Source organism: Littorina saxatilis, linkage group LG12 (genome assembly GCF_037325665.1).
Source record: "Littorina saxatilis isolate snail1 linkage group LG12, US_GU_Lsax_2.0, whole genome shotgun sequence".
Taxonomy (NCBI): Eukaryota; Metazoa; Mollusca; class Gastropoda; order Littorinimorpha; family Littorinidae; genus Littorina; species Littorina saxatilis.
The window spans coordinates 59,392,045-59,404,744 of NC_090256.1; the positions used below are offsets into that span (position 1 = coordinate 59,392,045).

The following is a 12,700-nucleotide window of genomic DNA, read 5'->3' on the forward strand; positions in this document are numbered from 1 at the left end:
GTTAGAGAAGGGGAGCGACTCATGTTGCATTAGCATTATGTCCCTTGATTCTCTCAGACTTTATGAGCACTACGTTTACACTATGTTACCGGCGGCCACGGCAGCCCCGTTTCAGGCCACCGTGGACAAAACGGGATGCACGTGAGACAACGTGGGGGGGACGGAATGGGCAAACGTGACAGGCCGTGATTGCCGTGGATGCCGTGCCAGATTTTTAAACTGTCAACTCTGAAAATATTGCCACGGCAGGTCACCCGGCGGTGCGGACGGATGAAGGAGGGGGGGGGGGGGGGGGGGGTTACAAAATGACGGCGAAGATACAAGTTGACGGCGCCGAAGGCGCCTAAGCCTCTAGGGGGGTCCGGGGGCATGCCCCCCCGGAAATTTTTTTTAACCAAAGAAGCAAAATAGAGCTAGTAGGCCGTAGTAAAACGGGGTGAACGCAACAAAACGTGACAGTACGTAATAGGCCGTAACAAAACTTGGAAGCGGTCCGTAGTAGTGGGTCCGTAGTGGAACGGTGTCACGAACCATAGACCAAACTAGTAGCCTTAGTGGACCCGGTCACGGTGACGTTTTCATCTTTCGCCGTGTTGGTATTTCGCTTCTCGGCCTCGTTGATCTAGTTTTAACTCTGCACTGAACAAAAAAAAGACCCTTCGATAGTTCTGATGAGCGACCTTGTGTACCTTACATTCATGGGGCCAAATTTGTCCAACCAATTTGTTTTATTTAACTTAGAAATTTGATTCATCCTAAAATGTTTTCCTTCCTTACTCAAGGGACGTAACCACTCAGTACACGTTTTCGAAGAATTCGATTTTTGGGGTGAAATCTATTAAATTTTACCACCAATTTTCTTCACATGCAAGAAACTGACATGCTTTTCGTCCATAAATAATTTCACTTCTTAACTTTTTTACCAGGAAACAACATTTCAGTCTTGAGTATATGTCGAGGGGGAAATATGTACACAGGCGAAACTGAGATGAAATCGTGACACCGGCCGCCAACTCAGTCGTCACGTGACCGGCTTCGAGGCCGGTTACGACGCTCGACTTTCAGGGGCGCTTAGCGTCCGGTTTGAAAGGCCAGCGATACATCAGCCAATGCGTTGCTCAGAATCACAATAGCCCGCTCAGAGAAAAGTCGCTCTGGATTGGTCTATGCAACGGGCTCACAACGAGGCAAATCGCTTCACGAAGGCGACGAAGAAAGCACGATTGCTGCGAGATATGAGAAAAGTTGTAGGCCTACTTCTTAAACTAGTAGACGATTCGGACCCCCCGCGGGTTAGGGGGAGTCCCTGGGACGAGAAAGAATTTACCCGATGCTACCCACTGAGCATGTCGTAAGAGGCGACTAACGGTTCTGTTTCTCCTTTTACCCTTGTTAAGTGTTTCTTGTATAGAATATAGTCAATGTTTGTAAAGATTTTAGTCAAGCAGTAGGGGAAAGGCTCCTAATATGGACCGGCTCCTAATATGGACCACCTCCTGTTCTGACAAACTAACGGCGGCGCTAGAGCGCTCAAAACAATTTCATTCGCTTTATTCGCTCTCTCTGGATAAGTTGCACATGTCAAAACAGTTGCAGAAACACAAACCTCAAAACCGTTAGGCTTCTTCGCTTTTTTTCACTTTTGGCAGGGTTCACTCTAAATTTGCCGCCAAAAATGGACCCGTTTCTGTCCGCAGCCCGCTTTTATAACACAAAAATGACAATATATGACAGCTAAGACAGTATTTGTTACATTTTAACAGTGTGTACCCCGAGTTTCTACTGCAAACAAAAAATAATAGCAAAACCTCGAAGTATGTGCGAGTCCCCTAATATGGACCACCTTGAACAAATCGAAGAAAATAAAAACTAAAGGCAATTTTAATTAATTCATTAAAAACCTTGCTGAAAATAACCTATATAGCTATTCTGATGGACACGTGGGGGGATTCGGGGGCTGTGATTGGATGGTCTCACACATCCCTTTTCCGATCATCAAAGCATAACGCTACGAAAGTTGGCCATTTTTGCCGATATCCAAACGATATCGGCAATAACAAAGACGCATGGTTCCGGTTTCTTCCACGTGTATAAAGTACACGCATACCTCGCCAGGCTTGTGTCTGTGGCTAGTCGACAGACGATGCCATTTGCTTTGTGTGTGTTTTTGTTGTTGCTTACTGTACATGACATACATTACGTGTAAAATCCAGTTCTTTAACTGGCAGCAAACCTTGCAAATTTCCAGAAGCTGCAATCTGAAGCGACCTATCTCTGATTTTTGCAGACGATCTCTCCAATCACCAATGTTTAACACAAAATCAGCAAACTCTCCTGTCACATAGAACGTCCATTGTGTAGTGCAATGTTGAAATGAAGTTACCGGTCTGAAGCATTTCATCGTTTCTTCTGAGACAATCCTTGTTCTCTTATCATCTACAGATTTACCGCAGTCTTCACCACGCGAATTCCCAACAGAAGTCAGACTTTCGAACATACAATCTACGTAGGCAAGCATGATACGTCATAACGTCATATGATTCCTAAGATATTGACGTAATGCTAAGCATCCGGTTATCTTGAGTTTTCTCCGTAATACATGTCCGTGGGTTTTTACAATGTTCGGTTATTTCCGTGGCTTCATGCAGAAAGGGAACCGTCGTCTGCAATCAACGACATGGACCATTCTGGTCCTTGTTGCTGACAAAAACATGATTTTAACACAGAATTTAATGTCAGAATAGCTATATAAACGCTATTGTGTTTTCATCGTAGCAATAGGGTCCGATATTTAGACTCGAACAAGTATAATGCGACTCGTCTTCGACTCGTCGGCATTATACTTGTCTCGTCTAAATATCGGGCCCTATTGCTACGCTGAAAACACAATAGCTGTTAATAACTAGCCCTCGAGATTTCCAAAAAATATAACAAATAGTCTTTTTTTGTGGAAGTTGATAATTTCACTTATTTTTACTCTGTTTTTGATAAGCTTCTTCAGTTTCCTGGTGTGCTTCAAATAATGCTCTCATCAACCCGAAACAGCTAAATCTAAAGCATATTTGAATTAGTCTGACTTGCACACTAAGTTATTTTGAAGTTTAGGGGGCTTTTTACAGTGATTCGTGAAGGCCGCTTCACTGGTCCATATTGGGCGCCCAGGCTCCTAATATGGACCATTTGTGATTTTTTCTGTATTTAATTTTTGCTGAAGGTCTATCAAAGCTATTTCACTCTAATTAGGCCTAACGGTTCAAACTAAGAGAGAAGGACTACCAACCACAAAATGAAACTTCTTCGCATGAAAACAAGCTAGTTATCAGCATAAAACAAAAAGTGGTCCACATTAGGGGCCCTTCCCCTATGTAAGAAATGTTAAGTCCTTTGTACTGGAAACTTGCATTCTCCCAGTAAGGTCATATATATTGTACTACGTTGCAAGCCCCTGGAGCAATTTTTTGATTAGTGCTTTTGTGAACAAGAAACAATTAACAAGTGGCTCTATCCCATCTCCCCCCTTTCCCCTATCCCATCTCCCCCCTTTCCCCGTCGCGATATAACCTTGAATGGTTGAAAACGACGTTAAACACCAAATAAAGAAAGAAAGAAAGAAAGACGATTCGGTCAATGAAATCGTCAGAGAGAACCCAGTTATGATGGGAAATTTAGCTGGGACGGTAGTCCCTGAACCTTGACTGAAAAGCGGTGGATCCCTCGGGTTACGTCGAAAACCACGCCGAGAAGATCGCAACACGCTACACGGCATCGCAGTGTAAACACCGCCGCCATCTTGGATTACGCAGCGCGCGGTGGGCGAGCATATTATATACCAAAGCCGCTCGCCGAGTGCTTCGCGAGCGCTTTCCTGCACTGCCCTAAGAAACGGCTTTCTGTCATTCGCACTGCGGGCGACCCGTGGCGAACCGCTCTGGGCAACTCGTCTCAGTTAACAGTTTCGGCGTTTACATGGAACGAAGAAGGAAAGCGGAAGAGGAAGACGTACGAACATACTCGCAAAAAACGATCTGCGCACGCGTTCAAATCAACGGGGAAAAAAAAGGAAAATCGCGTGTTTGTGTGCCCGATGTAATCCTTAGAACCTTTACACTCTTTCTTCGAACACTCAAAAGCAACTTCAGGGCTGGAAGACTACAAAATTGCACTTTCTGCCGACTGAATCTACGCTTTCTCAAATCAACAGGAACAGGAAGAAGAAGAAAAAACTCTCGAAAAAACGATCTGCGGATGCGCATTTTCTCAAACACAGGAAAACGGAAGAGGAAGAAGAAGCAAAAGTGCTCGTAGAAAAAGATGTGCGCATTTGCGAATCTAAAATGGCCGCGGAACTGTTAATCGGTGTATTCGAAGACAGTGAAAAGAAAGCACGCTCCAGTTATTTGTGACAATGGGAGGTGACAATGAACTGGATTTTCCAAAACTCTAAACTAAACTTAACAAAACTCATCGAAAAACATGTTCCATATGCACTTTAGCTGAGTTTATTTTAGCATTTTCAGAACTTACCTCGGCAACTTCGTCATGTTTACAATCGACACCGGATATGACATCCCCCTGATTTCTGAAAGGCCATGTAAGCGTAGGTTCCTAAATGCGAGAGGCCGCTACCTCGTAATAGAGAGAAAGAGCGGAGACGGAGACTGAGCTAGTTGGCGGTCCAGGATAAATGGTCTATGCACGAACTGAAAACTCTGCCTGAACAATCCTTCTCATTGCGGTCAATGCGCATGCGCTAACATGGGGAGATTAAATCAGGTCGTGAACAACCTAACCCTTACCCTAACCCTAACCCTAATCCTAACCCTGATCCTGACCCTCACCCTAACCCTAACCCATGGTTCGTTCGGCGGCAAAGGGTCGCATTTTTAAGTCCAAGATTGGCGCATGCCCATTGACCGCAATGAGAAGGATTCAAGTTCAGCAGAGGTTTCAGTTCGTGACACCGGCCCCGAAAGCATGTGTATTCCCCGGCATCTCACGGTCCTTTCAAGTTTTGTCACGTTCTGCCACGTTTAATGCGCATTTTGTCACGGTTGCCTCACGGTTGCTGCGCGTTTTGTCCCGTTTATCCACGTTTCTCACGGCAAGCTAGGGTGTATGGTAGCCGTTTCGTCGCGTTCAATCACGGCGCGTCCCGGCGTGTGACGGTTTGCGGGCCCGGCGCGCTACGGCGCGTTGCGTTCTACTACGGTCTGACACGGCGCGCGCGGTCTGGGAGGGAGTATATAATAAGTCGGGCTACAATGATACAATATAGGATACAATGATTGCTATTGCTTGGGAGGCCTTCTTTTTATACCGAGGAAACAAACGTGCTCCAAACCTGCCCGGCGTCTACGTTTCATCCGTAGAAAGCCTTGACAGAACGTGAAAAACGTGTCAGATCTTGATCAGAACGTGAGAAACGTGAGGGACCCCATCAGAACGTGACGGGCCGGAAGGGAACGTACTGGTATCAGTGGTAGACCGCTGGCCGAACCGCAGTGCGCCTAGAAGCCTCCGGGACTAACAGCCCCTTTCCCCCACGGCCCGTCACGGATACCGGGATAGACCGTGAGAAAACTTGACAGGACCTAGCAAAACTTGGATATAGAGACAAAAAAAAATGGACAAAATCCCACGGCGCACTATAGCAAACGGGGCTGCCGTGGCCGCCGGGAACATAGTGTAAACGTAGCATTAGTATGGTTATGATCCCACACACGCACCATCTCTCTCTCTCTCTCTCTCTCTCTCTCTCTCTCTCTCTCTCTCTCTCTCTCTCTCTCTCTCTCTCTTTCTCTCTCTCTCTCTCTCTTTCTCTCTCTCTCTCATCATCATCATCATCATCATCATCATCATCATCATCATCATCATCATATAATCATTGTAGGCATTAGTGTCAACGTTGGTATTGTGTGAATTTTACCGTCGATCACTTTACATGTGTAACCTCAATTAACATGTTGCATGTTTCGCTTTCGAATTTTATGTTGCTTACTTTGTCATTTTGTTGTTTGTGTTTATTTGCTTGTTTACTTACTTGTCGATTGTTTGCTGGTTCGCTCGTTTAACTTGTTTATTTGTCATGTTGTTTTACTTGTTTATCATTTATTAGACATTTGTATTAGAAGTAAGGACCGGTTGTAAGAAAAGGCGTCGCCTTAAACCTCTATCCTTGAAAAATAAAGTTCCATCATCTCTCTCTCTCTCTCTCTCTCTCTCTCTCTCTCTCTCTCTCTCTCTCTCTCTCTCTCTCTCTCTCTCTCTCTCTCTCTCTCTCTCTCTTTAAAAAACACACACGCACGCACACACACACACAAACACACACACACACACTCACACACCCGGGGCCGGGGCTCCTCAGTGACGCACCCCCGGACACACTATGATTATGAAGGCACTCACAACTTGAACCATGCAACGTTTCCAAAGACTATGATGTATAAATATGAACGCTTTTCAGTGTCTCGTAGGAACAACAACAACAACAACAACAACAACAACAGGAAACTGATCGAATCACTGATAAGCCCAGCTTGTGTTGACCTCAATGTAACGGGCATTACTCCCCCTGTTTTCCTGAGACACGGGGCCAACAAACAAAAACCGTGACTTTTTTTGTATGTTTAAACCTGAGTGGGACAGCACAAAAGATTACTCGGTATTGAAAATTCTGTGTCTCCCTGCTTCTTTTATTTTTAATGTGTGTGTCTTGACAAACAGGAGTAAGTGAAATCTCGTCTTTCAGTCAAAATCAAACTGCCCAGAAATCGTGAAACGGATGACAGCCGCCGCGATGCCGCAGTTTGAAAACCGTTTAAAATATATCATAAGATTCATTACAATGCAATACAAATTCAATTCATTTCAATTTCAATTTTAATTTGATTACCGGCAAAACAACTTTGTTCTCTGAATGTCACTGGTGCATACGAACAATTGTCTTTTTCCTCATAGTACAATTAATCGAAATTCCCCCCGCCTATTTAAGATTGGACCCCTTTTAAGACCTTGCTTTTCAAGATTTCTATTCATAAGCCTCAGTCTGTAGATTTACACCCATTTATTTTTAGATTTCGGCTCCATTTTTAAACACCTGATTTTCTCAGCTTGTCAGTCTTGGTCAGTCCGGCTTAGAAGGGAGGGTTGCACTGGAACTATGCGTGGGGTTTCACTGTATCTAAAATTGTATTGCCTGGTCTGTCTGTTCAGGTGAGTAAAAACAAAAAATTAAAAAAATTAAAAGGTTGCAAGCGCATATCAGCCACCGCCCTTTCGCACGTGCAACCCGACTGAAGTCAACAACAGTCAGTCGTGAATTCTTCTCGTGGCTTTCACACTTTTTTCCCAGTCCACTGACACCGCTCCTACCCTACCCTTGGCGTTTTACAGTGACAAAACCGGTCAAACAAAACGAATTTTGATACTCTGAATACTTTGTTCTGGTCGGACAGACTCAGTGACATCTCTGTGTTGCTACTCTGGATATAGACACGGTGGCAACTTTGTGTACAAAATGGCATTTATACGTCAGGGCATTTGGAAACAAATGCCATGTGTGTGGATAATTCGAATTGTGTAATTTTCAGTGCAAACGTGTTGTCGAGTTAGAAAAAAACTAGTTGAAGGATTTCAGCGTAAAAAATCTGCAGTTGTGGCATGCAACAGAACCCGTGACAATAACGCAGTTTGTACAGTGTGGATGGCATTCTTCAGACCTGAAATTTATCGACTCTTTGTATGTGGTTAGCAAATGACTAGATCGACACTCCGACAGTTACAATGATTATCAAGAGAAGCTTATTTGGGTCTCAAGCTGTTGCCGAGAAAGCTACAACAGACAAGACCACACAAGCCTCTCTTGTCGCCACAACTTCACCTCAAGCCACAGAAGTAAGCCGAACAAAAATTAGCCCGAGTGGTGCTGGTGACTACCAAGGCTCGCCGTTCAACCTGTACCGTGGCCTACGCGGATCCGGTAGGCACCAGACACATCACCTGGACGACAATTTCAACGATCACCTCAACGCTTTCATCGGCTTCGGCTTCGTCGGGGCCATCCTATTCATCGCCGTATGCTGTGTCATTTTCCAGTACTGCAAGAGCAGTCAACGAAACGACTCTTCTCCTCCAGCCAGACGACGCCAGAGAAGTTTTGATGGGGCTGCTGCTGCGTCGGCTCTTGGCCAAGATGTTCACACCGCGGAAGAACTCGGCGAAGAAGAGGGAGAAGCCCCCGAACCTATGCAAGTTCGGGGTGATGGAGAGGCCGTCAGTGACAACGAAATAAGCTGGCTGAACGCTACCTTTAGGGAAGAGGACCCGATACGGTACTGCATAGTTCCAGTGCAACCCGAGAACAAAACTCTTGTAGCTGAGAACACTTCATCTCACTTGGTTAGCGCTGAAACTCATCTGTATAACGCTTCTGTGAATTTACAATCAAAGTATGTGACTGTTGAACTGCAAAATTGGGACTCAGAAAGCCGCAACATTATCAGCAATGACAGTCGTAACTTATCACCCGAGATAGCAAAAAGTAACGATGATGTTGATTCCCCTAGTAATGACGTCAATATTCTCAACGAAGATGACGTCAGCACCAGGAACAACCAAGAGCTCTACTCTCCCAACGTTCTCAGTGATCTGGCTTCGGATGTGGACCTCTCTCCCTTGACAGATCGCATCAGTGACGTGTCCGATCTGCTGGTCGCGTTAGTGCTTGACGTCAGCTCCACGAAGAACGATGCCGTCACTGCGGGTATGACGCAACACCAAAGCGACACGTCATGCCGAGAAATCGACGAGGATAGTGTTGGTTCTGAGGAGTCCTTCAGTCGTTTGCAAGACGTGAGGGTAAGTTAATTCGTTTTTCCTTTTCTTAGTAGTGCAAGTGTATAGTCCGGCCGAGGGGCTATAGCGGAGGGTTTTTCCTCTTGATTTGTGAAAATGTACGTGGACAGGGCTCAAACTGCAAAAGCTGGAAACAAGGCAATTTAACAGAAGGTAGTCCTAATCGTCCTAAACAACTTTTCTTCTTGAGCGCTATTTAAAAATGTCCTAGAATTTGTTTAAATAATTAAAAATGTCCTCAACGTGTCCCTTGACAAGACTTTACTGGTATACCTTACACACTCCCATTCCTATGTCTGTGTTCTTGACATAGTGTGTCTGTTCTTGACAACGTGTGTCTGTTCTTGACATAGTGTGTCTGTTCTTGACACAGTGTGTCTGTTTGCCTCCCTCCCTCTCATTCAAAGACACAGCGGACACAAACACACACACCCGTTTACACACGCCCACCTGTTTACACACACACACCCGTTTACACACACACACCCGTTTACACACACACCCGTTTACACACACACACACACACGTTTACACACACACGCGCGCGCGCGCACACGTGTGTGCTAGCACACGCAGTATACACCGGCACACACCGCACGCACGCACGCACGCAAATTCACACACACCGCACGCACGCACACACACACGGTTTGTCTGTGAGCATGAATTGACCAACTGAGACGCGTTCTCTACCTATTTCAAAGAGATGTCGCACTTCCAGCAGACTTTTTTTTCTCTCGAACTTTTATAGCGTACACGCTTCGTGTTTATCCGCGTATCTTTCTAAGGCAAAAAAAAAAAAAAAAATAGGTGTGGTTAAGGTAACATTGCCCAAAAAAATAGGGTAGGAACAGGTAGGCAATCACTTTTTTTTTAAACTTTTTTTTTCTAATGTGTACAAATTAAACCTACTTGACAGGGAAATAAGTGTGCGACTCGATCGCTTTCGCTTTCATTGCGTTTTAATTTTCTGCACTCGTTTCCTTTTTTTTTTTTTTTTTTTTTTGACAAATGTAATAACAAGTTATAGGGTTGGCCCCTAAAAATAGGGTAGGTCGGGTTACCGTAACCACACCTATTTTTTTTTTTAGGCTTAACCATTCGTACATCACTACATGTTTCCTTGCTCATACATGTTCTTCTGTGCTTGCGTACCTGTGCCTGACGAGTTAACCCCCTCCCCCGATTGTCTCACGTTGATTGATTATATGCCCTTTCATTGTCTCTCTCTCTCTCTCTCTCTCTCTCTCTCTCTCTCTCTCTCTCTCTCTCTCTCTCTCTCCCTCTGGCTATCTCTCATTAACTATCTCTCTCACACACACACACACACACTCACACACACACACCACCACACACACACACACACACACTCACACTCACACGCGCGCGCGTTCACACACACACACACACACATACACACACACGGCACACACAGCACACACACACACACACACACACACACACACACACACACACACACACACCAAACAAAACATTTTGAAAATCAGTCGATCTATAAGTACACACGCATGTATGCAAACACACACACACACACACACACACACACACACACACACACACACACACACACACACACACACACACACACGCACGCGCAAACAAAGTCCTAGTATTTTTAAAATCAATCAATTTATTCATCAAGTCAATTATCTGTCATGTTTCATACTTTAGGCCCAGGCGGAGTTCTCACCGTACCACCTTGCCTGGAGCACGCCTCTTCTCCCGCATCGCCACGCGGCAAAACTTCGTCGTCACTCCAGCAATCCTGGGGCGTCCACAGCCTCCAAGAAACTCAACATGGAACTAGACATGGCGTCGGACAAACCAGATCCCTCAGTGAGTGCAGCAAGCGAGGGCCACAACGAACTGAATCCAGCGAGTGGAACTTACCTTCTTGCTAGAAGCAGAGCATTTTACGATGAACATGGGGAAGACAGCTTGCAGCCATCGAGTGAAACATACCTTGTTGCTGGACAGAGAAACGAGAACCCTCGGCAGGGTGACTCATCGAGTGTAACAAGCCTTGTTGTTAGAAAGAGAAATGATAATCCTCGGCAAGGCGACCCATCGAGGGAAACGTACCTTGTTGCAAGAAAGAGAAATGATAATACTCGGCAAGGCGACCCATCGAGTGAAACGTACCTTGTTGCTAAAAGGAGAACTGATGAAATCGAGCAAGGCGATTCACATCCTGAAAGTCAAAATTACCTTGTTACTGAGCCAAGAAATGGAGAACCCAATGAAAACGACCTCCAGTCTCTACAGCGTGAAGCTGAGTCATCAGTGCAAACACTGAAAGGGCTGGAGTCGACTCAGGCAGAACCTCACTCGTCAAGCAACAGGCGAAGAATGTCTGAGTCTTCGCGAGGATCGAAGATGTCCGACTCCTCGCTTCTTCGTGACTGGGGATTCCTAAAACAATTGGCGGATAGATCGAAGCGGCCAGCCTCCGTTGAATGGGACGGTCGACGGCCATCTGCAGGTAGTCGGAGAAGAAGCTTGGGTGCCTGGAGTGATGTAAGTGCAGGTGCTCAGATTCCAGGCCCAGAAGGTTCACCGCTGCTTCCCTACTCAGTGGTGGAGTATAGGAGAAGTCTGAAGAATATCATTCAGGCCGAGGATGTCCCGAGGATTGTGCTGGAGCCATCCAAGACGCCTGAGGCTGAGGCAGAGTCACCTTCGCTTCCTTTGTCATCACCTCGGTCCTACCTTTCACCTTTACAGAGTGGATTCGCTGTTTATAACAGCCCCAGAATCGACATTGCGTGGTATGCTGAAAACCGTCACTGTCAGGAGTGGGATGATCAGGACCATACTCCTCAAAATCGGCACAGGGAATGTGGCATAGGTCTGCGTCAATGCAGCGTTATAAAAGAAAATGACAATAACACGGCTGTCTTGGAAACAAATACCCAAGATCACACTGCAGTAGGACGAACGTACGATACTCTGAACAATAACAAGAGCGACATCGTCGTTGTTGATACCATCATCTCCTCGCCGCATATAAACGCTGTTCCAACATTCGTTCCTTTCTCTTCCCCATCGCTGTCGTACACGGGTTCGTCGGAAGTGACGTCACCTTCAGGAAAATCCACTGACGTCAGTCCTGAGTTCATGTCGACGAAAGACTCGAGCGCGTCATCGAGCAACATCAGCGAAACACGGGGAACCTTCACTGATCCGGATTCTGGAATGTCACCAGGACGCCAACCATCAAGCGACGGAACAAAGTGTGCAGGGTCCTCGTATGAAGTCTTCACCCCAGAGTATAGGCGAGGGATGGAAGCTGGAAGTGTTCATCTGTTCAATTCAGACGGTACCCCGAGCACAGCGAGTTCCCCGTCATCAAAGCCCCGTCAGATGTCCTCGGACTTGTCTACTTTCAAAACTCCCTTCCCTGTGGACAACCTCAGGCCCAATCCTTCAGCATCTCGTAGGACGCCCACGGGCGTGCCGAGACCAATCATACCAAGGTCAAGGTCATCCGTCAACAAACCCTTGTCTCAGCAAGGTCTGCATGAGGAAAGCCAACCGCCGCTGCGCAGGTCCAGGACGTCGGATTCGGTCAGTTCTTCTACCCCCATCAACGTCGGCTCCTTGAGCGACGTCAGCGTGGTGGGGTTCTGCGCCAGCCGTCTATCTTTGCAGAACAATTCCATGTTTTGGGATGACGAGTTTTCTGCCCCTGCCCCGCGTGGTGAAAACGACTCTCTTGCCTGGGAGGACGACCCTTTCCTCGACTGATGCACCATGACTTTGCTTTTGTTTGGTTTTGCTATTACTTTACTTTCTTTCTTTCATTTTTTCTTTCGTCTTTGTTTTA

General features: G+C 46.0%; 1 protein-coding gene and 1 long non-coding RNA gene across 2 annotated transcripts in view; both read left to right on the plus strand.

Annotated features, from left to right (window-relative positions):
* The window catches only part of LOC138982398 (uncharacterized), an 85,036-nt gene extending 81,476 nt beyond the window's left edge, over nucleotides 1-3,560 (plus strand). Inside the window, exon 2 of the long non-coding RNA XR_011460860.1 lies at nucleotides 3,416-3,560. This is a non-coding gene — a long non-coding RNA (uncharacterized lncRNA). The remainder of the gene's footprint in view (nucleotides 1-3,415) is intronic.
* Nucleotides 3,561-7,782: 4,222 nt separating this feature from the next.
* On the plus strand, nucleotides 7,783-12,621 carry LOC138983151 (uncharacterized). The gene is made up of 3 exons (XM_070356560.1): nucleotides 7,783-8,856; nucleotides 10,546-10,710; nucleotides 11,131-12,621. The coding sequence occupies exons 1-3, from the start codon at nucleotides 7,783-7,785 to the stop codon at nucleotides 12,619-12,621; spliced, it is 2,730 nt and encodes a 909-aa protein (XP_070212661.1).
* The last annotated feature ends 79 nt before the right edge of the window (nucleotides 12,622-12,700 follow it).